General features: G+C 43.8%; 1 protein-coding gene across 1 annotated transcript in view; it reads left to right on the top strand.

Moving 5' to 3' along the window:
- Positions 1-22,326, top strand: part of KLHL3 (kelch like family member 3) — a 164,462-nt gene that overhangs the window by 137,319 nt on the left and 4,817 nt on the right. Inside the window, exons 8-13 of the mRNA XM_007938933.2 lie at positions 5,251-5,368; positions 5,765-5,962; positions 7,629-7,730; positions 11,236-11,364; positions 15,642-15,782; positions 19,472-19,615. Coding sequence (XP_007937124.1) covers positions 5,251-5,368; positions 5,765-5,962; positions 7,629-7,730; positions 11,236-11,364; positions 15,642-15,782; positions 19,472-19,615 — 832 coding nt within the window. The remainder of the gene's footprint in view (positions 1-5,250; positions 5,369-5,764; positions 5,963-7,628; positions 7,731-11,235; positions 11,365-15,641; positions 15,783-19,471; positions 19,616-22,326) is intronic.

Here is a 22,326-nt window from a genome sequence, read left to right as displayed (position 1 = left end):
AAACCGTTATAGCACCAAACCAAAACCAAACTCATTGCCATTGAGTTGATTCTGACTCATAGTGACCCCCTTTGGGTTTCCGAGGCAGTAAATCTTTATGGAAGTGGGTTGCCCAGTCTTACTTCCATGGAGTGGCTGGTGGATTTGAACCACCAGCCTTCTGGTTAGCAGTCAAATGCCTTAGGCACTACACCACCAGAGCATCTTAGTTAAAGCACAGTATAGTGCCTGTTTTTATGGGAAAACCTGAGGTATGCAGGAGCCCAGAGGAGGCACACAGACTTGGAGGTCAGAGAATTCTTCTTGGAGAAAGTGACATGTGAACTGAGACCTGAAAGATAAGTAGGTGTTAAAGCAGAGGGCTCTGAAAGTGGGGAGAAGAGTGTTCCATGTAGAGGGAATAGCATGTGTGAAGGCCTGAAGAAGTTGCAGAAAGAAAAGTTAAAACTGGTTGCCGAAGGGTCAGGGAGGCTGCATTGCCAGACCTCTGACTCCACAAGAGGAAGACAGAATCACCATCAGTAGCCCAGGGCCTATTCCTGTGAGGCCAGACATGCTTGCTTTCTCCAACCCTTTCACCAACCATTCCTCCTACAGCACCCACACCTCTCTGCTGGGTTCGATAATTCTCTGCAGTGGCCACATAGAACTCACAGATTATGGGGTTTATTAGGGAAGCACCAGGCTACAATTCAAGTTCAGAAATGCACTCAGTCTCTCTCAGCCGACAGTCTCTCAGCCGACAGTCTCTCAGTCGTGTGTGTCTCTCTCAGCAGTGCGTGTCTCTTGTGTCTCTCAACTGCAGTGAAAGATACTTCGTCTGTCTCTAGAAGGGCTCCTTTTGAGCCTGGCAGAGTGGCCAAACTAACCAATCCCAACATCAGAATTCTATACACCTGAGAGAGAGAGAACTTCCCAGAAGATTGCTTTATGCCACTCTCAACAGAAATACCCCAGGTGGATAACTTTAACAATCAGGAGCTACTCAGTTGCTCATGGCAAATTCTCCCATGAAGTTTACAAAAACCTATGGCTAGAAAAGCCATATTACTATACCACACTGGTATTCTCGTGCAGTTCTAAGAATCAGATTTTAGAGAAAATCCTTGCAATATTTTGCCTTTGGTCTAGTTTTATCAGCTCAAAACTAGAACAGTGCAGGTTCTAGATGAGTTTATGAACATACATAAAACCAAACAAACCAAACTCACTGCTGTCGAGTCGGATCCAACTCATAGCAACCCCTCTTTGGGTTTCCAAGACGGTATCACTATGGAAGTAGATTGCCCAACCTTCCTTCCAAAGAGTGGCTGGTTAGTTTGAACCACCAGCCTTCTGGTTAGCAGTCATGTGCCTTAGGCACTATGCCACTGCCTTGTGGGAGTAAGCTGGGCATTGTCTGAAGTCAACAAGAGGCTGTGTTCATTAACATCTCCTTGAACAGTTCAGGGATGTTTAGCTAAGCAGAGAACTACAGATGGGATATAATGTAGAATTCAGCTGTTCTTTATACCTTCTCTGAAAAAGGCACACAGAGTACTGGACCTTCTGAACTGATGCATTTAGGAAGCTCAAATGCAGATTGTTTTTCTCCAGAAGTAGCAGCAGCAGCTGTAAGCCTGTATGCTGTGTCCTGGGTTCCTTTGAAATCCTCCAGGAGTCAGAACTGAATTTTGAGTGTTTGAACACTGGTCACTCACATTTGTCCAAAGACAGCTGTGCATTAACTGATGACCAGTGATCACGCATTTGGGCATTTGGGCAGTGGTTGAGCCTGAATCTGGACACCTCGGGGATACATAATTGATCTCGAGCCCTGGTTTTGCCTTCCCATATGGTGGATAATATTCACACTAGAAATGTGCTCCTGTCAGCTCACTTAGATTTTGATGATCACCCTTCTCTCAAAAATCATGTTGCGTGGGAATAAAAGAGCACCATAATAATTCAAAATGACAAAAACTGTGGATGATACATAAAGAAATTTCTACACACCATGGGTTAAGATAGGAGTTCTTCAAGTATAAATCTCAGAAGAGCATTAGCGTCAGCTTGTGATAACTTGTTAGAAGTGCAGATACTCCAGCTCCATTCCAGACCTCCCACCCAAACCCATGCCACAGAGTTGATCGGCACACTGTCCTTATAGAGCAGAATAGAACTGCCTGGAGGATTTCCAAGGCATTGTAAGTCTTTGCAGACACAGACTGCCACATCTTTGTCCTGTACAGCACCTGGTAGTTTCGAACCACCGATCTTTCAATTAATAGCTGAGAACTTAACCACTGTGCCACCAGGGCTCCTTACTCAGACCTACTGGATCAGGAATGTGCTTTTTAACAAGATTTGCAGTTGATTCTGCTGCACACTAAACTTTGGGAACCACTAGCGTAAATCAGGCTACAGGTAGTGAGAAAATCTGAGGGATACTGGCTGGCTGTCATTTCCACTCCTTTTTTTCCACTCAAAAAAACATGTTGGAATGCCAGTAAGTGAGAATGATTCATTATCAGGACAGCCATGAGTTTGCATGAATTTATTAAAATATGTAAACTATTGTTAACATTAGCACTTTAATATTTATTACTATCAGATAACTTGTGACAAAAGTCACAACAGTGGGGACACCACCATTGAAACGCAGTACAACTAATGTAGCTAGAACAGTGGCTTTCAATTTTATTTTGGCCACATCCCACAATCTCTGTATGTTGTTATAGTTGTTCGGTGTCATCAAGTTGGCAGCAACCCTATGTCCAACAGAAGGAAACACTGCCCGGTCCTGCATCATCCTCACAATCTTGGCTATGCTCGAGCCCAGTATTGCAGCCACTAGGTCAGTCAGTCTTGGTGAGGATCTTCCTCTTCTTCACCGACCCTTTGCTTTACCAAGTATGGTATTCTTCTCCAGGGACTGTTCTCTCCTGACAACATGACCGAAGTAGGTGAAACAAAACGTGGCCATTCTCACTTCCACGGATCATTCTGGCTGCCCTTCTTCCAGGACAGATTTGTTTGTTCTTCTGTATATAAGGAACTCTGGTAGTGCAGTGCCTAAGGCACTTGACTGCTAACCAGAAGGCTGGCAATTCAAACCCAGCCACTCCTCAGAAGGAAGGTTGGGCAATCTACTTCCGTATTGATACCACTTTGGAAACCCACGGAGGGGTTGCTATGAATCAGGTCTGACTCGACAGCACATAACAACAAATATATATATAGCTGCTACTCAGACTACACGTCAAAAAAAACTAAAAACCAAACACTGCCATTGAGTTGGATCTGATGCGTAGTGACCCCTCCTTGGGTTTCTGAGGTGGTATCACTATGTAAGTAGATTGCATGTGTGAATAACCAAAACAAATATTTTGTGAAATAACACCCTAACTATGACATTTTCTGTGTTGTTCTATTAAAAGTATGCTGGTTGTATAAGGTGCTCTGGTGGCATAGTACTTAAGGCATTTGACTGCTAACCAGAAGGTTGGTGGTTCAAATCCACCAGGCATTCCGCGGAAGGAAGACTAGGCAATCTACTTCTGTAAAGATATACTGCCTAGGAAACCCAAAGTGGGTCGCTGTGAGTCAGAATCGCAACAGGACTACCTTGTTTTTCTGGGTCTTGCAAGTTTTCTGCATTTGACAGGGTGCAGTGAGTTTGGTTTTTTGGTTTGGTTGCAATCCATTAAATTAACCTTATGATCTGCTAGTGGAATATGACCTGCAGTTTGAAAAACATAGATGTTGAGAGCTGTCTTTGCATGGACACTGTCCCTAGAACAGGAAAAGAGTGAGGCTAGCCTTACCTCTGTGTCAGGTAGATTTGGGTTATAGTTCCTGTTCTGCCACTCTTAGCTGTGTGACCTTGGACAATTTATATGTACATTCTCTGGGCTTTCCTCCTCTGTCAGTGGGGATGATAATACAGTAAAACCTGTGAAAGCTAGTACCTGTGTAAAGTGGAAACCTGTCAGAAAAGGAAAACGCAAATATTTTCCAGGAATAGAGAGCAATAGAAAAGTAGTAAGACTGCACCTCGTCAAATGCAGAAAACTTGTGAGACCCAGGAAAGCAAGGTAGTCCTGTTGCATTCCAGCTCTTACAGATTTCACTGTATCTACCTCACACAGTTGTGGTGACAAGCACCTGAGGTAGTGTCAGTAACATGCTTTACACAGTACCTGGCCATGGTAGTTACGGCTTTACTTGTGGAAATAGTACTACCCTTAGTACTATTTTCCAGAACATCATAAGTTAATTATGTTTTTCAGACTGCTGTTCACAAGTTGTTTTTTTTTTTTTTCTGCAATGAGTTAGTGCTTCTTATGGTCTAGACATTCAGAACTGTTTTTCAAGTAATTTTTTTATGTTAAAAATGCATCCAAATTTTACACTGTACTTCAAAATACATTCACATTTGTTTGATATAAGGTAACCATGGGCTTTGAGATTGCAGAAGATGCCCTGAGTAGCTTCATGTACCTGCAACATAATGCTGACAAGGGCAGTTTGGGAAACACAGACTGTATGATTGTCTTTCTGTGGGGTGATGCTGTTGTTTTTGTTGTTAGGGGCCATAGAGTCGGTTCTGACTCAGAATGAAACACTGCCTGGTCCTGTACCATCCTCATAATCATTACCATGTTTGAGTCCATTGTTGCAGCCACTGTGCCAATTGATCTTGTTAAGGGTTTTCCTCTTTTTTCTCTGACCCTCTACCTTACCAAGCATGATGTCCTTCTCTAGGGACTGGTCCCTCCTGACAACATGACCAGAGTACAAGAGACAAAATCTTACCCTCCACACCTCCAAGGAGCGATCCGACTATCCTTCAAAGACAGATTTGATCATTCTTTTGGCGGTCCATGGTATATTCAATATTCTTTGCCAACAACATATTTCAAAGGCATCAGTTCTTCTTCAATCTTCTTTAGTCATTGTCCAGCTTTTGGACACATGTGAGGTGATTGAAAATACCATGGCTTGGATCAAGTGTACCTTTGTCTTCATAGACATCTTTGCTCTTTAACACTTTAAAGAGGTCTTTTTGGAAGATGCTAGTTAGACTTATCTTGACAATTCATACTTGTTGGTAATTAGGGGCAGCATCTCCATGTATTCAACTCTGTAAACTGACATCTCAGATCACCCACAGACCCTGGCAATAAGCATGGGGAAGTACCAGAGTCTGGCCACCCATTAATCCATGTGTTGGGAAGACTCACCTAATGTCTGCTTGTTTTCCTGGAGGTCATGATTGTGGTCGGCGGCCAGGCGCCCAAGGCAATCCGCAGTGTGGAGTGCTATGATTTCGAGGAGGACCGGTGGGATCAGATTGCTGAGCTTCCTTCCAGGAGATGCCGAGCAGGTAAGCAGCACTGTTTCCCAGTTCTGCGGGCTGCCTATCCCCACCCCCCAGCTTTTCTCTGCTTGGTGTCCGACGTCATACGCTCCGCTTTGTTTCCTCAAACATCTGTATATACAGTCTCCCTTCCCCTTGGCCACTTGCAAAGTTTTTTGCTGCCCCTTCTAGGGTCAGTGCTTATGTGCTCAACCAATTCAGTTATTTACTCTAATCATACAGAAAAGTGAATATGAAAAGAAATCCATTGAGTCTCTCGATGGCTGGAAATATGTAAAAGTTGGAGATTATCATCTGTGATGAGTTATTCGTGTGCCTGCCTTGCTCCACAATTGCCACGTATCACCACGAGTTAACAAACTACCTAAGATCACATTGGTACTTTGGTTTCCTGTGCCTCAGGTGTGGTGTTCATGGCTGGCCATGTGTATGCGGTGGGCGGGTTTAATGGCTCACTGCGCGTTCGGACTGTAGATGTGTATGACGGTGTGAAGGACCAGTGGACGTCCATTGCCAGTATGCAGGAGCGCCGGAGCACGCTGGGTGCAGCAGTGCTCAACGATCTGCTGTATGCAGTGGGAGGATTTGATGGCAGTACAGGTAGGTCTCAGACATGTTCCTGACCCTGCGCAGCCTGTTATATACCCTCCATGCAACTTTATAGCTACTGACCAGAAACCTACTCATCCTTCCTCTTCATCCAGCTTTGGGTACCAGAGCCAGGCCTTTCTACACAGAGCTGCCCATGTGCTATCATTTCTAGGGGTCTAGGAAGGGTCCCCTACTCAGAGAGTCCTTTCTTTAGTTTCTAGTATATGGGAACCTATTTTCTCAGAAGACAAGACTTAGAAAGAGCATGCTTACTGAGAGGGTATCTCAGGATTCTGGTATTAACCCTGTACTGAACAGGTGAAGGAATGGAAGTTCAGCAGTGGGAAGTCTTGGCTCAGAGAACATAGTTGGCCGTGTTGACCAAGCCTTTGTTCATCACTTTTCTGCTGTCCTGCTAGTTCTTTGCAAGGCTGTTCACAGCAGGAGAGTTCTTCTTGCTCATAGTTTTCATCTAGCTTCAAAATTTGAATCAGAAACTGTTAGTGGACATAGATTTGGAGAGATTTTCTTGTTCTCCTCATATCTCTTAACTCTATTAAACTAAAATGGTATCTTTTGGTTCCCAGGAAGGTGAAAAAGAATACTTTTAACTTCTCTGAAAATTCAATTTGTATTCTCACAAAGTGATGACCTCTTCTGGCCTTCTTCTCTCTATCTCACTCATAATTTGGCCCCTCCTGAGGCTACCTCAAGCCCTGGTGGCACAGTGATTAAGGTGCTCGGCTGCTAACCAAAAGGTCAGGTTCGAACCCACTAGCTTTTCCATGGGAGAAATATGTGACAGCCTACTTCTGGAAAGATTTATAGCCTTGGAAACCCTGTGGGGACAGTCCTACTCTGTCATATAGGGTTGCTGAGTTGGAGTCAGCCCAATGATTTTTGGTTTGGAGGCTACCTCTAGAGAGTAGGACCTAGGAATAAAGAGAAAGAAAAGGGTAACGAAGCATTGTTTCTTTAAGGAATTGTTTTTGGTTGTAAGTAGAAAACCTGACTAAACTGTGGCCTAAACAAATTAGGGATTTTGTTGTTTCATGAAATAAGTAGAGGTCAGTAGCAGCCTTGGTCCATTTGCTCAAGAATGTTGGGCCCAAGTCCTTTAAGTTTCACTTGGTCTTTTCCTTATGGTCACAAGATGGCTGTTACAGCTTCAGCCAACACATTTGTGTTCTAGGTAGCTGGAAGCAGTAGGGGTGGCATCTCTATCAGAAAAGCAAAGGCTATTTGAGAAATTCTCATTAGACTTCTGTGTAGGTCACATTGACACAATTGCATCTAACTGCAAAGGAGTCAGAGTGAGTTTTCAGCTTTCTGCCTGGAATAGATACTCACTGAGGCAACTTCCAGTGTTCACTTGAAATCTAACTATTCCATCATGTAGGTTTAACAGTTTACAATTACAAAACAATTCAGTTTTTCCCCTGTCTTCTTTTAAGTCACCCTCTGAGACAAGTCTTAGCAGGTCCCTCAGGTAGATTCACTGGAGGTATGTTTAAGGGAGTTGCTGTGAACTACATAATGAAGCAGTGGTGGCACTGAGCCATACATCCAGGCTTTCAGCCTCCAGCTTTGGACTTCTCCCCCATCCTCACTGCTACTCAGCATAGTAGGGTGAGGCTTGGTGCCATAGAATGCTCATGAGTCTCTTGTCTCCCAGGCCTAGCATCGGTGGAAGCCTACAGCTACAAGACCAACGAGTGGTTCTTTGTGGCCCCGATGAACACGCGGCGGAGCAGTGTGGGTGTGGGCGTTGTGGAGGGTAAGGAGGCAGCAGTGGGCCATGGCCAGTCCCCGCCCTGGTCCAGGGGCCTTGTCCTGTGCCCAGCACCATAATTGGTGCTTTCTCTACCTTAGCCCTATTCCTCTGGCCACTACTCTTGAGTTAGGTAGTATTATCCTGATTACACAGATGGCAAAAATTGAGACTCAGAGAGGAGAAATGACTGACCCAAGGGCCCGTGGCTAATAAGTAGTAGAATTGCATTGAGGGGAGAAGACAGAACCAAATGGGGAAATGCCAGCTTTTTTGGCCACTTGCGAATAGCTCTATTAAAGGTTGGGGAGGGAAGAAGAGTGGGAAATCCAGAGTCAATGTACGTCCTAGGAGTATCAGCTAGTGGGGGTGAGAGTTAATTGTGTTTAATTAATACTGTTCTCATGTTCATATGTTGCACATTAACAGAGTATTGAATGAGGTGGGCACTCCTTCCCAGGTCTGAGTATTGTGCAGCACAGGTTGGTGGTAGAGTCCTGCTCTAGTTTGGAAAGGTGTGTGGGGTTAGGTGGGAAAGGTGCAATGTAGTTTATAAAGGACTTTTGCACCCATTTTTCTTGTTTGCTATTCCCATAATCCCTGTGAAAGACTAGTCAAGATTCAGAATTTCCTCCTTCTCCAGATTGGGAAACTAAGTCTCAGACAGATTAAGTGATGACACCAAGACACCCTGATAATAAATAGCACAATGAGTGTTTGAACCCAAGTCTTCTGACTCCACACCCAGGACTCTCTCACTGTGCTAAACTCCCTAAAAAGAGCCCTGGTGGTGCAGTGGTTAAGCATTCAGCTGCTAACTGAAAGGTTGGCAGTTTGAACCCATCAGCTGCTCTGGGAGAAAGAAGTGGCAGCCTGCTTTTGTAAAGATTATAGCCTTGGAAACCCTATGGGGCAGTTCTACCCTGTCCTATAGAGTTGTATACATCGGAATTGACTCGACATCAACGTGTTTTACACTCCCTCAGACTATTAACAAATACTAACAGGTAGGCATTTTATAAATATATATGAATTCAATGTACCAAAGCATAGAGTATTATTTGAACTAAAATGTGTCTTTTCAGGGTAACATTAATTTACCATCAGGTGGGAATTTAGCTGGAATATCTGTGCATTCAGATATGTACATACACAACTCCTGTACACACACAACTCACACATACACACATGTGTGCTTTGGGGAGAGTGTAACATGCAGTGAGTTATGCAGTAATAGAAAGATTTTTTTGCTCTATTTCTTGGTCAATACCAGTATTGTGTAGTTTAAATTTTCATTTAAAGGTATATTGTTCACACATACTAAACAAGTCATCTTAGTGACTGCAAGGATTTTGTCCTTCTACCAAGATATATCATTTCTTGTAGTTTCATACTCTTGGTGGAACAGAAATTGATTTGTCTGCCAAATACAAATGCTTTGTCTAGTCACCTTCCCATTTCCCCTCTTATTCTTAGCCAGGAATATCAGACAATAGACTAGGCATTAAAAATAGCAAATCCCTGTTAATAGACTCAAGGAGAAACCTTGAGTGGGTATTTTCCAGCTGACTCAGGGTTGGAGTGGTTGATGAGGGTCAGAGAAGGTACCCTAATGGTAGTAATTTAAAATACTCCCCTTGACGAAGACTTTTGTGAGCATATTCTGTATGTGGAAGAAGTACTGTCTTATAGCGTGCCCTATTGACATGGAGGACAGATGAGGCATTTGTTTCTCTTAGCCTTTGTGAATTTGAAGACTTTTTGGATGTGGGTCCTCCTGGGCCAGCAGAGAGTCCAATTTACAATTCTGGGTAGAATACGTAGGGAGGAACTTAAGTGGACTCTGCTTTACTGTGGCCTTGTGGATATAAATCTCCACTGTGGCTTGCTTTTTCCCCTCTCATCATCTGCTGACCATGGCTATATAGTCTGAATAACATGGAGAAACAATGAATAAGGATAATTTGCTGTTGGCCGCCTAAAGGAATTCCTACTTAGGAGGACAGTGAGGATCCAAGTCTGGCAGAAGTTCCCAACAGAGAGGTGATGGTGTGTTACATACAGAGAATAGGTTTTTGTGTTATTGGGCTCACCCACATCCCAGGCCTCTCTCCTTCCTGAGGGGCTTAGGCTTTGATGAGAGGCAGGCAGAAGGGCGGGTAGTCTGTTGCACTGAACCAGCACATGCCTTGAGGGGCCTGTGCCCTGGAGGAGCTTCTAAGTTGGTTTTTTACCCTCTTAGATGGAACTAGGGGAGGGGGTATTGCTTTCTTTCAGTGAGGTGAATTGAGAGGACTCTGGATTAGGAAACAAAACTAGGCTCAGTGATGACAGAAGGAGAAATAGTTCTATATTTAATACAACAGTAGTCCTAATGACTACTGCTGTATTAAATATAATAATTTTGGGCTTATGGATCCCTTTCTAACTTAAAGTAATTACAGATGCTCACATACTAGTTGTGCTCTTGGTATCTCTCAGTTAAGAAAGCATGTAATGACCAAACCAAACAACAAAACAACAAAAAAAATCTGTTGATTAAGTAAGCCTGTTAGATGAATTTGTATTTGGTGGTGTTTATTTAGTCAACAGCGAGTGTTTAAGGAGCCCTTGATTTGCCTATCATTGTTAACAACTTCAAGATTCCCCATAGTTCTGAGTTCCAATTGAAGTAGGACTCCTGCCACTTTCTACACAGAGAAGAGACCCTCCATTGCATTCTAGGACTATACTTTTAAACCCATAACATTTCGATCTCTGCTTCGGAATAGTCAAATACCAACTTCCCCACCCTCAGCTCTGTGCCCAACTTTACCCCCAGCCCCAGGCAGAAATGAGGCTGTTGGATATAGGCTTTTCTATTTTTCTTTTTAAAATAGTTGATGGTGCTTCAGGGCTCTTGTGCATGCCTCAGAGGTCATCAGGGAGTCTGCGGATAAATTCTAGTTGCCCCAGCCCAGGGTATACACAGAATACTCCATTCTCAAGCCCCTCTTGCTGGAGTTTAGGAATGAGTAGGAACAATGGCTAAGACAGGGTTTGAGTTCTCATTGAAGAATATATATATATATATATATATATTTTTTATATTGGCTCTGTCTGCCATTCTTGGTCTTTAGCCAGAAAGTCTGCCTCTCTGTCTATGTAGCTGGGCTTCCAGCTTCCTATCTATCCAATGCCTTGTTACAGAGAAGATTTAACATAGTTTATCAGCAAGAATATGCTAAGCCCTGTGGTGCTAGGCCGTAACTTCATGCTAGGTATTTGGGGTACTTATTTATAAAGAAGTTCAGTGCTGCTTCTGAGGAATTCATGGTTTAAGAGGGAGGAGAAGCAGAAGTGTGAAGAATGCTTAGCTTGGTTAGGGAATGGGGTGTGGTCTCCCCAGAGGAAAGGGATTCTGAACTCTGAAGTAAGGGTGCCTTGGTGGGCAACAGATAGGGTTTCAGCCTAACTCTAGTGGCATGCCAATGTCTCTGGCACCACCATCAGTGATGCTTGTCTGTTCCAGGGAAGCTATATGCTGTTGGAGGTTATGACGGGGCTTCCCGCCAGTGCCTGAGCACCGTGGAGCAGTACAACCCAGCGACCAATGAGTGGACATATGTGGCTGACATGAGCACCCGCCGCAGTGGCGCAGGTAGGGGGGAGGCCTCAGGCTGCAGATTATGTCCTTTTTTGCTCACAGGTGGGTCTTGAGAACAACAGTTTAACATTAGACCTTATTTCACCTCCTCCTCTTTCTTTTTAATGTGTAAAATCCCTTGAGTACCTTTGCAGTTGGGCAATGAGCATTTATAAATTAACCTTTCCCAGGGATCACTTTGCTAGAGCATGGATGAGATAATATTCCTTTCATCACCATCCCTTCCATTTCTATGAAGATGTCTACTTCTGAAAGTGAGGGTGTACTTTGTGTCAGGCGCTGCCCTAATTAGCAGTTAAGTGCCTCAATTTATTTAATCCTCACCACAGCTCTGAAAGGTAGATGCAATATTAATCCCACTTAACAGAATTAGAATGTCTGTCTACCAGGGGTTGAGTATCTTGCCCAGGGTGATGTAATTATTAACCGGTAGAATCAAGATTTCCACTCCAAAGTTAGCTTTCCTAGCCTTCCCTAAAACCATTAGAGTCTCATTCCTATAAGATAATAGAACAAACACTGCTGTTCCCATGCTTTAGTTAACAAAGCTAAAGCTTGCCTACCTGGAGTTTCTGTATAGGAATTGAAAGCCAGAATATTATTAGTGTTCATATTTGGAGATAAACTCATGCCCCCCTACCCCTTTTCCCCACTTCAACCCCCTATGCCACATGGGAAGGGACTGATGTCCTAAATGGTTTTCCATTTCTACTTCTTGTGAGAAGACTAGGGGCTATGTGGTCCTTTGAGATTTTTCCAGAGACTGGAGCAACAGCTCTGCTTCCCTGCTTGTCTTCCCCCCAAGGAAAGTGGTCTGAGAGGGCAGATAGGGGACACTGAGTTGTCTTTGTTCCTGGCTTGTGTGGTGAGTAGTGAGTGACTTGCACAGCCACTCTGGTTACTGACCTGGGCCTGCTGGGGAAGCCACATGACTTCTGGGAAGGAAAGCCACACAGTGGAGTGCTTTTCCCCACAATACTATTTCTTTGTCTTTTTTTTTTTTCTTTTCACCTTCGAAGATTGAGTTGTGATCTCATTATATAGTACCAAACACATGACCACTTACTTAGCATTCCTTAAAAATTATCCTATTTTCCAAGAACCTCTGTGTGCTCACAGGTTAAAAGAAAAGTAAGATTTTTTTTTTTTTTTTAAAGAAGTTCTGGTGGTGTAGTGCCTAAGGCATTTGACTGCTAACCAGAAGGCCAGTGGCCCAAACCCACCAGCCACTCCTAAGAAGGAAAACTGGGCAATCTTCCGTAGAGATGCTATCTTAGAAACTCAAAGAGGGGTCACTATGAGTCGGATCCGACTCGACGGCAGTGGGTTTGTTTTTCTTTTGTTTATTATGTGTTTGGTATGTTATTTTTAGGGAGCTTGTCTTTGCTGATCCTGACAGGTTGGTTCTTCTTGAACATGGAGCAAATGAACCTAGGTTTTGGTCCTGGGTCTGCTCTAACTTGCCATATGACCTTGGGCAACTTGCTGCCCCTTTCATGTAAATAAGCAGACTGCAGGAGGTGTTCCTTAGAGCTCAATTCAATTTAAAAATTCCTCAGTTCTCTTCTCTCAGTAATGCTCATTAAAAACAAAACAAAATAACAAAACAACCATTTAGTAATTTGATTTATCAGGTCTTGGTAGAGCCACCTTTGTGCTTCCTAGAAATCCTCTATTGTGACTTGAAAGTGTGAGAACAAATATGCAAAGCCCAAGGATGTAGGACAGTCCAGCAGGAGTGTACACTGACAAGTATGGCTACTTCTAGGAATTTCCTAAACAGCAGGGAGTGTGATGAGGCACCTTGGTGTAAAGCCCTGAGGACAGATTTGCCTTTGAAAATTCAGACTCTTCTTTGTAAATGGAGCTGCCTTTGGGACTACAGCTGCCTCTTCCTTAGGGGATGATTGCTGGGTGAAGAGCTCTGGAATGGTCCTGCCTCTCACTTAGGTTGGAAGCCTTGAATGTTGACAGCTCTACTGCCTCTATCCTTGGCAGGCACAGTGACCCTGATTTAGGGGATGGTCTCTCTCTTAGGGGTGGGCTCCTCCATCAGATTTCAGAGTCCTGACTTCAAACTCCCAGGTGAGACTTTCTGCAGTGCTCCACTCTCCTAAGATTTAGGAAGGCTTACCTTTGGGGTTGGGAACCCACATACTTGTCCTGAGCTGGGTTGTTGATGGTAGAGGATCCAGAGACCACAGACCCTGGCCTCTGGCCACCTGAGGCCCTTTGAAATGCCTGAAAGCCAAGTGACCCTAGGTCTAGGAAACCTCTGGGTGAACATTTATGGATAAACCCAACCCACTGCTGTCAAGCTGTATCAGACTCATGGTGACCCTTCCTTGGGTTTCTGAGGTGGTATCACTACGGAAGTAGATTGCCCAACCTTCCTTCCGAGGAGTGGCTGGTGGGTTTGAACCGCCAGCCTTCTGGTTAGCAGTCATCTGCCTTAGGTACTACGCTTATGGATAAGGCTATACAATGCAGTGGCAGAGTTGCTGCTGGGGCAGTTGTACCCAAGTGCCCTGGAAGGTTTCTTGCTTCCTCAACAGTGCATGGGCAACACCAGCAGATGGTTATGGAGAAAAAGAGGCCATTTCTGTGCCTCAGGGTATGCTTGTTCCTGCTGAGCTTGGAGGAAGGGAAGTGAGGCAGACATGGAACACATTTCATTTTATAAAATCCAAGTTCAGTACCAGATAACCATTGCTGGTGCAACACCGCCACCTGCTGTTAACTCAGGGCAACTGCTAGGAACTGCTAGTATGTAATGTTATGTGCTGTGGAGTCGGACCTTACTCATAGGGACCCCTCCTTGGGTTTCCAAAGCAGTATCCCTACGGAAGTAGATTGCCCAACCTTCCTTCCGAGGAGTGGCTAGTGGGTTTGAACCGCCAGCCTTCTGGTTAGCAGTCAAGTGCCTTAGCCACACTATGCTACCAGAGCTCCCAGTATGTAATGTACACTAGTATAATTACTGAAAGGAATTTTACATATTTGATCATTCAAACAGTATTTGTTGAGAACCTACTAATCAAGCATGGGGAAGCAGAAGTGGACAAGGCAGACATGGTCCTTTTCTACATGAAGTTTATGTTCCAGAAATCTATCCTTTGGATCTGAAATGTTGGCTGCACATCTCAGTCACCTGGGAAGCTTTTTCAAATTCCTGACCTCCTCAGCTGATTGAGATGCAACTTGTCGGTTGAGTGGTCTCTGAGAACTACTGATCTAGTCCAACTCCCCCACTTTACAGATGGGGAAACTGAGGAAAAGAAATAATCACCTAGTGGGCAAGTTATAGAGACAGCTCAGCTGCATTTTCTAGGAAACTGTGCCATCTGCCTCCTTTCTGGCTTTTATTTCCTTAGCATGTATCAAAGGCTTTAAAAAAAATTACCCTAAAACTTGTGAGTGATGCATCTCTCCCCCTCAACCCAGGCTGATCAACATCATGAGTGTAGTCTAATGCCACCCTGCAGTCTAAGAGGGAGAGCAAGTGGGCAGAAAGAACAGCATCTGCTTAAAAGACAAGCAGGGTGATCTCAGTTATCATCACTCAGCTATCAGCATATAACTCTATAAGTTTTCATCATATAACTCACTCAGTTATCATCGGCAGACCTGCTGAGAGGCTATTTTCAGGGTTTTTTTTAAACTACTTTTACTTAACTAATATAAGGCTGAGTAATAAGAGTCATCGGGAGCTCTGGTAGCATAGTGGCTAAGACACTTGCCTGCTAACCAGACGGCTGGCGGTTCAAACCCACCAGCCACTCCTCGGAAGGAAGGTTGGGCAATCCTACTTCCATAGTGATACTGCCTCGGAAACCCAAGGAGGGGTCGCTATGAGTCGGGGCCGACTTGACGGCACATAACAACAACAATAAGAGTCATCACCTTGTAAATAAACTATTCAAGAAGGAATTTTTAAAAAAGCATCCAGAAATAACCATTTTTAATGTTTTGATGGATTTCTTTCAGGCTTTTTCTTTTTATTTGATACAAAAAACCCACCTCATATTCATTTACATATTATTTAAAACAAAATGGGGTCATATTTGCTTTACATTTTCAAAGTGTTCAGATGGGCACTCTTTTGAGGTACATAGTGTCATCATATTTGTTTTACAGATGAGGAAACTGAGGTCCAGGAAGATACTCCCCAGGTCACCCTGTGGGTACTGGTGACCAGGGCTCCATGCTCAGTCTCTTTATTTCTGGTCACTGTAGCCAGCCTGAAGCTGGGTCACTGTTCTGCTTTTCAGGGGTTGGAGTGCTCAGCGGACAGCTATATGCCACAGGTGGGCATGATGGGCCCCTGGTGAGGAAGAGCGTTGAGGTTTACGATCCTGGAACAAACAACTGGAAGCAGGTGGCAGACATGAACATGTGTCGGCGCAATGCAGGTATCAGTTGCCTTCTCCTTCTGCCTTTTGGGGTTGTGGGTCTTTTCTGCCTGTAAGCCCTAGCCCTAAGAGAAAAGCAGAGGGGAGGGATACCCAGGGCCTGGGACCTAGCTTATACTCAGGACAGGGAGTGTCTACTTGCCAGATAAGCTCTGGGCTAGGAAAGAGGAGAGCTTAAGACCCAAGAGCAAGCCACAGGGTCCCCTTTTAAATGTAAAGAGATCCCTTCCCTCTTGGGAAGGATGATAACTTTCACTGTACTCGTTTGGGTACAGATCCATAAAAGCTTTTCTGGATACCTCTGTGTTCCCTGTCAGTGGCTTTGGTGGGCAGCTGAGCACAGGGTGTGTGGACAGGGGCAGGCAATAACATTTGGTTCTTTCCCTTCTTTGCCAGTGGCCTGGCTCTGAGGACCTCTCACTTCCTCCCTGAAACCAATTCCTTCATCTCAGGGGTAGCCAGACCCTGATGGATTCTCCAGTGGAACCACTTCCCTTATTCCTGTCAGTGAACTTCTCCTCTTTCCTTCCATTCCCCCTTGTCCTTCATCTAGGAATGATTCATGGTATAGTGCTTAGGTTCTTATTTCTTAGAGCCTAACACCTGTACAAGGAACCATACTGGGCATCAGTTTGGCTGCTAACCAAAAGATCAATGCTTTGAACCACCCAGCAGCTCTTTGGGAAAAAGACTTTGTAATCTGCTTCCATAAAGATTATAGTTAAGAAAATTCCATGAAGCAATTCTGTCAAAATTGACTCAGTGGCACCCAACAACTATTTCCTTTTAGAACTTTGACCTATGCCTATGCGTTGTCTCTTGTTTTGGTGCCTAAGGCACTTGACTGCTAACCAGAAGGCTGGCGGTTCAAACCCACCAGCCACTCCTCGGAAGGAAGATGGGGCAATCTATTTCTGCAGTGATACTGCCTCGGAAACCCAAGGAGGGGTCACTATGAGTACGTAACAACAACAACAACAACTCTATGGATATGTTGATTTAGCCCAACTTCCTGGGCTGGCGAGCTAAACAGGTGACTTCCAGACAGATTTATTTCTTTTATGCTCATATAAGCTGTTGGCTAAACCCATGTGTAATTGGCTTGTTGGAAGTGTAAACAGAGAGAGTTTTATTAATTTATTCATTGCCTAAGTCTTCTGGTTTTCCCTGGCCAATTCTTTGAGAAGTGGACAGCCTCTTCCTTCTTCCTAGTCTGTCTCAGTCTATAAGCTGGGCTGTTACCTGTGCACCAGGTGCATTTCTCTGGGTTTTAAACACCAGAGGCTCAGCCTCAAATCTCACGTCTACACCTCACCACCGTAGGACAAACCGACAGACAAGTTTGTCTTGCTGTTGGAGACCTCTCGTATCACCCCCACCTGGGTCCCTGTGGCTGACTGTTCCTCTGTCTGGCTTCCTGGCTTTTAATCCCCTTTATCCTGCTCTTCCGGCCTGCTGCTTTGGGCATCTCTGAGTTGTCTCTCCTCACCTGTATCCCTGGGGCTTACTGCTTTTCTGTCCAGGTTCCTGGCTTTTATCCCCTTTCTCCTGCTTTCCTGTCCTGCATGCTTGGTAGGGTGGAGGGTTGACGAAAGAGTGGGAGGTCTTCAACGAGATGGATTGACATGGTGGCTGTGATGATGGGCTCAGGTATAGCAGGGATTGTGGAGCTGGCGTGGGATCGGGCAGTGTTTCGTTCTGCTGTGCATGGGGTCGTTATGAGTCGGAAATGACTCGACAGCACTTAACAACAACAACAAGTCTTCTGGGATGTAACCTGGCATTTGTCCTTAAGCCACATGACTAAGGAATTACAGAATCCTCAAGGCAGCTAGTCTCTCTAGAGATTTAAGTTTAGATCTAGATCTAGATCTAATCTAAATATATATATATATATATATATATATATGTATGTATGTATGTATGTATGTATGTAGGAGCTCTGGTAGCATAGTGCCTAAGGCACTTGACTACTAACCAGAAGGCTGGTGGTTCAAACCCACCAGCCACTCCTCAGAAGGAAGATGGGGCAATCTACTTCCGTAGTGATACAGCCTCGGAAACCCAAGGAGGTGTTGCTATGAGTCAGGGCTGACTCAATGGCACATAACAACAACAAATATGTATGTGTGTGTGTATATATATATATACCTTCATGTACAGATATTTCTGTTTTTAATAAAAATGGAATTATGCTATACTACTATTTTATAGCTTGCTTTTTAAAAAATCCACTTTATAGTCTTCATGAATATCTTTTTATAACACTAAATATTTTTATGTGATATTATTTTAAATGGTTATATCATAATTTAAATAATTAATCTACTGTTTCCATCTTTACTGTAAACAGTGCCTTGGTTATTATAAATGGTCCCTATGGCTAAGTCTGTGCACACATTTTAAATAATTCCTCTAGGATAAAAACCCACAAGCGGAACTTTTGGGTTAGAGGGAGCACATGTGCTTTAGAGATCACCCAGGAAGGGAGTCTACCTTATACACTCCCCAGGACCTGGGGGTAGGCATTTCCCCACATTGTCACCAACACTGATAATTATTACTTTTTTTTCTAGTGTCATCAGTCCCTTAATCTAATTTTGAAAAACTGCACAATATATTGGACTATGGCCTTTAAAGATGTCTCTGGGTGGTGCAAACGGCACAGACGTTTGGCTGCCAACTGAAGGTCTGGCAGTTCAGAAGGAAGGGCTGATGATCTACTTCTGAAAAATCAGCCAGATTTTCAGAGTAGAATCAATTCTATTCTGACACACATGGAGTTTCCGTGAGTCAAAATTGACTCCATCGCCAACTGGTTTCTGGCCTTTCACATCTTGATGAGCATTAATTATGTTCTCTTCACTGTTGAGTCCTTACTGCGTTAGACTTTGCCCCCAAAACAGTTCACTCCTGTGTCAGTGTGAGAGTGGTACCTCAACCCTGGAATTATGCATGTATTTAGACTCCATTTGTGTAAAGGGATCACAAACACCTTGTTGGTGCCACACAATACAGATAACATTGGGTTTAATGGGGGAAAAAAAATCTTAGAAGCAGGGAGGTAGTAGTGTTACTGAGTCCCTGAATTGTCTTATTGCGTGGCTCAATAAGCTGGTTGTGGGGTCTGCTTGTACTGTTATGCATGTTCCAGTAAAGAGAGCCCACACCTATTTTTGTAGAGTCTGTGGGTGGATGGGGGTGGAGCAGAGAGCATCTCTAAAAACCCACTGCCATCGAGTCAAGTCTCATAACAACCCTATAGGACAGAGTGGAACAGCCCCATAAGGTTTCCAAGGCTGTAAATCTTCATGTAAACAGACTGCCTCATCTTTCTCCCACTGAGCAGCTGGTGGGTTCTAACCACCAATCCTTTGTTTAGCAGCTGAATTCCTTAGACACCGTACCACAAGGGGTTGGGGGAGCAGGAAACATCTGTGGGATCATGTAGTAGAAGAAGTCTCTAGGTCAGAGCAGTGACCTTGTTAGAAAGGGAGTCCTCTAGAACCCAGGGGCTGCTGTCAGTACGTTCTTCCATTGAGTAAACTCAGACCTGTGGAGCCAACACTCTGTTGTGTTCCACAAAAGGAAGGGAAAGAACCTCCAGAGCCATCCTGTTTTGTTTCTCATCGATTCCTGTCCTCAGAGCTCCTGTTATAATGTCTGCTGTGCCTTCTGTTGATTCCCAGGGGTCTGTGCAGTGAATGGGCTCCTGTATGTGGTTGGAGGTGATGATGGATCCTGCAACTTGGCTTCAGTGGAGTACTACAATCCCATCACGGACAAGTGGACACTGCTGCCAACCAACATGAGTACAGGGCGGAGCTACGCAGGTCAGTATCCACTCTCTTTGTGTCCTCACCAGCATACCTTGGTGCTTACAACCCACCGGGAGTAGGGGGATTAAGTTTTCCTAACTTGTAACTAATAGCCTCCTCCAGGGATGGTAGATAGTTATCATGTATCCACCAATTCACCTGGGAGCAGCAGAAGGTGGGTGTTTACCTGTGTGGAGCACCTCAGGGGCAGGTTGCAGTAAGCCAGCCTGGGAGCAGTGGAAGGCAGGTGTTTGCATGTGTGGAGCGCCCAGGGGCAGGCCAGGTAAGCGAGCAGAGTGGGGGAGACCAGAAAATGACCGGAGCAGTTTGGAATAGCTAAGGGAGACAAACATGTCTGTCAGTTTGTTGTACTGTGGTGGCTAGAGTGTTGCTGTAAGGCTGGAGGCTATGCCACTGGTATTTCGAATGCCAGCAGGGTTAGCCATGGTGGACAGGTTTCAGCAGAGTTTCCAGACTAAGACAAACTTGTAAGAAGGAAGAGGCCATCCACTTCTCAAAGAACTGGCCAGTGAAAACCTTATGAATAGCATGGACACGCTGTGTGATATATTACTGGAAAACTTTATGAATAGCCCTGAAATATTGTCCGATATAGTGCCAGAAGAAGAGCCCATCAGGTTGGAAGGTGCTCAGAATTTGACTGGGTAAGAGCTGACTCCTCAGGGTAGAGCCAACCTTAGTGATGTGGATAGAGTAAAGCTTTTGAGACCTCCATTTGCTGATGTGGCATGACTCAAAATGAGAAGAAACAGCTGTAAACATCCATTAATAATCAGAACATGGAATGTATGAAGTATGAATTGAGGAAAATTGGAAGTTGTCTAAAATGAAATGGAATACATAAAGATCATTAGGCATTTGTAAACTGAAATGGACTGGTTTTGGCCATTTTGAATCAGATGATCATATGGTCTACTATGCTGGGAATGACAAATTGAAGAAGAATGGCATACCATTCATTATCACAAAGAATGTATTGAGATCTATCCTGAAAGACAATGCTGTCAGTGATAGGATAATAGCCTTATGCCTACGAGGGAGACCAGTTAATACTACTATTATTCAAATTTATGCACCAACTACAAAAGCCAAAATGAGGAAATTGAAGATTTTTTTACCAACTTCTGGAGTCTGAAATTGACTGAACATGAAATCAAGATGTGTTAATTATCACTGGTGATTGGAATGCAAAAGTTGGAAACAAAGAAGAGTCACTGGTAGTTGGAAAATATTGCCTTGGTGATAGAAATGATGCTGGAGATTGCATGATAGAATTTTGCAAGACCAACAACTTATTCATCACAAATACCTTTTTTCAACAACACAAATCATGGCTGTACACATGGACTTCACCAGATGGAATACACAGGAATCAGATTAACTGCATCTGTGGCAAGAGGCAATGGAAAAACTCAATATCTTCAGCCAAAACAAGGCCAGGAGCTGATTGTGGAATAAACCATCAACTACTTATATGCAAGTTCACGTTGAACCTGGAGACAAAACAAGTCCACAAGAGCCAAAATATGACCTTGATTATATCCCTCTTGAATTTGGAGACCATCTAAAGAATAGATTTGATGCACTGAACACCAATGAACAAAACTAGAGGAATTGGGGATGACATCAAGAGCATGATTCATGAAGAAAGCAAAGGTCATTAAAAAGACAAGAAAGAAAGAAAAAACCAAACTGGATATCAGAAGAGACTCTGAATCTTGCCCTTGAATGGAGAGTAGCTAAAGCAAATAGAAGAATCGATAGCATAAAAGAGCTGAACAGAGGATTTCAAAGAGCAGCTCCAGAAGACAAAGTCAATTATTATAATGAAATGTGCAAAGAGCTAGAGTTAGAAAACTGAAAGGGAAGAACACGTACAGTGTTTCTCAAGCTGAAAGAACTGAGGAAAAAATTTGAGCCTCCAATTGCAGTATTGAAAGATCCCATGGGCAATATGTTGAATGATGCAGGAAACATCAAAAGAAGATAGATGGAATACGCAGAGTCATTGTACCAAAAAGAATTGGTAGATGATTATCCATTTCAGGAGGTAGCATATAATCAAAACCAATGGTACTGAAGGAAGACGTCGAAGCTGCAACGAAGGAATTGGTGAAGAACAAGGTTCGAGGAATTGATGGAATACCCATTGAGATATTTGAACAAAGAGATGCCATGCTGGAGGCACTCACTTGGTAATGCCAAGAGATTTGGAAGACAGCTACTTGGCCAACTGACTGGAAGAGATCCATATTTGTACCCATCCCAAAGAAGGGTGAATCCACAGAATGTGGAAATTATCAAGCAATATCATTGATATCACATGCAATTAAAATCTTACTGAAGAGAATTCAAAAATGGTTGCATCAGCATATTGACAGAGAACTTCCAGAAATGCAAGCTGGATTCAGATGGGGACGTGGAATAAGGGATATCACAGCTGAGGTCAGATGGATCTTGGGTCAAAGCAAAGAATACCAGAAAGGTATTCGTTTGTATTTTATTGACTATGCAAAGGCATTCAATTTTGTGGTTTGCAACAAATTGTGGATAACACTGAAGAATGAAAATTCCAGAACGCTTAATTGTACTCATGAGGAACCTGTACATAGATTGGGAAGCTATCATTCAAACAGAACAAGGGGATACTGCATGGTTTAAAATCAAGAAGGGAGTGCGTCTGGGTTGTTTCCTTTCACCATACT

This window comes from Orycteropus afer, unplaced genomic scaffold (assembly GCF_000298275.1).
Source record: "Orycteropus afer afer isolate SDZICR_OR568_19922 unplaced genomic scaffold, OryAfe1.0 scaffold00056, whole genome shotgun sequence".
NCBI lineage: Eukaryota > Metazoa > Chordata > Mammalia > Tubulidentata > Orycteropodidae > Orycteropus > Orycteropus afer.
The sequence above is the reverse complement of the archived record's forward strand: the minus strand, read 5'-3'. Positions and strand labels throughout refer to the sequence as shown.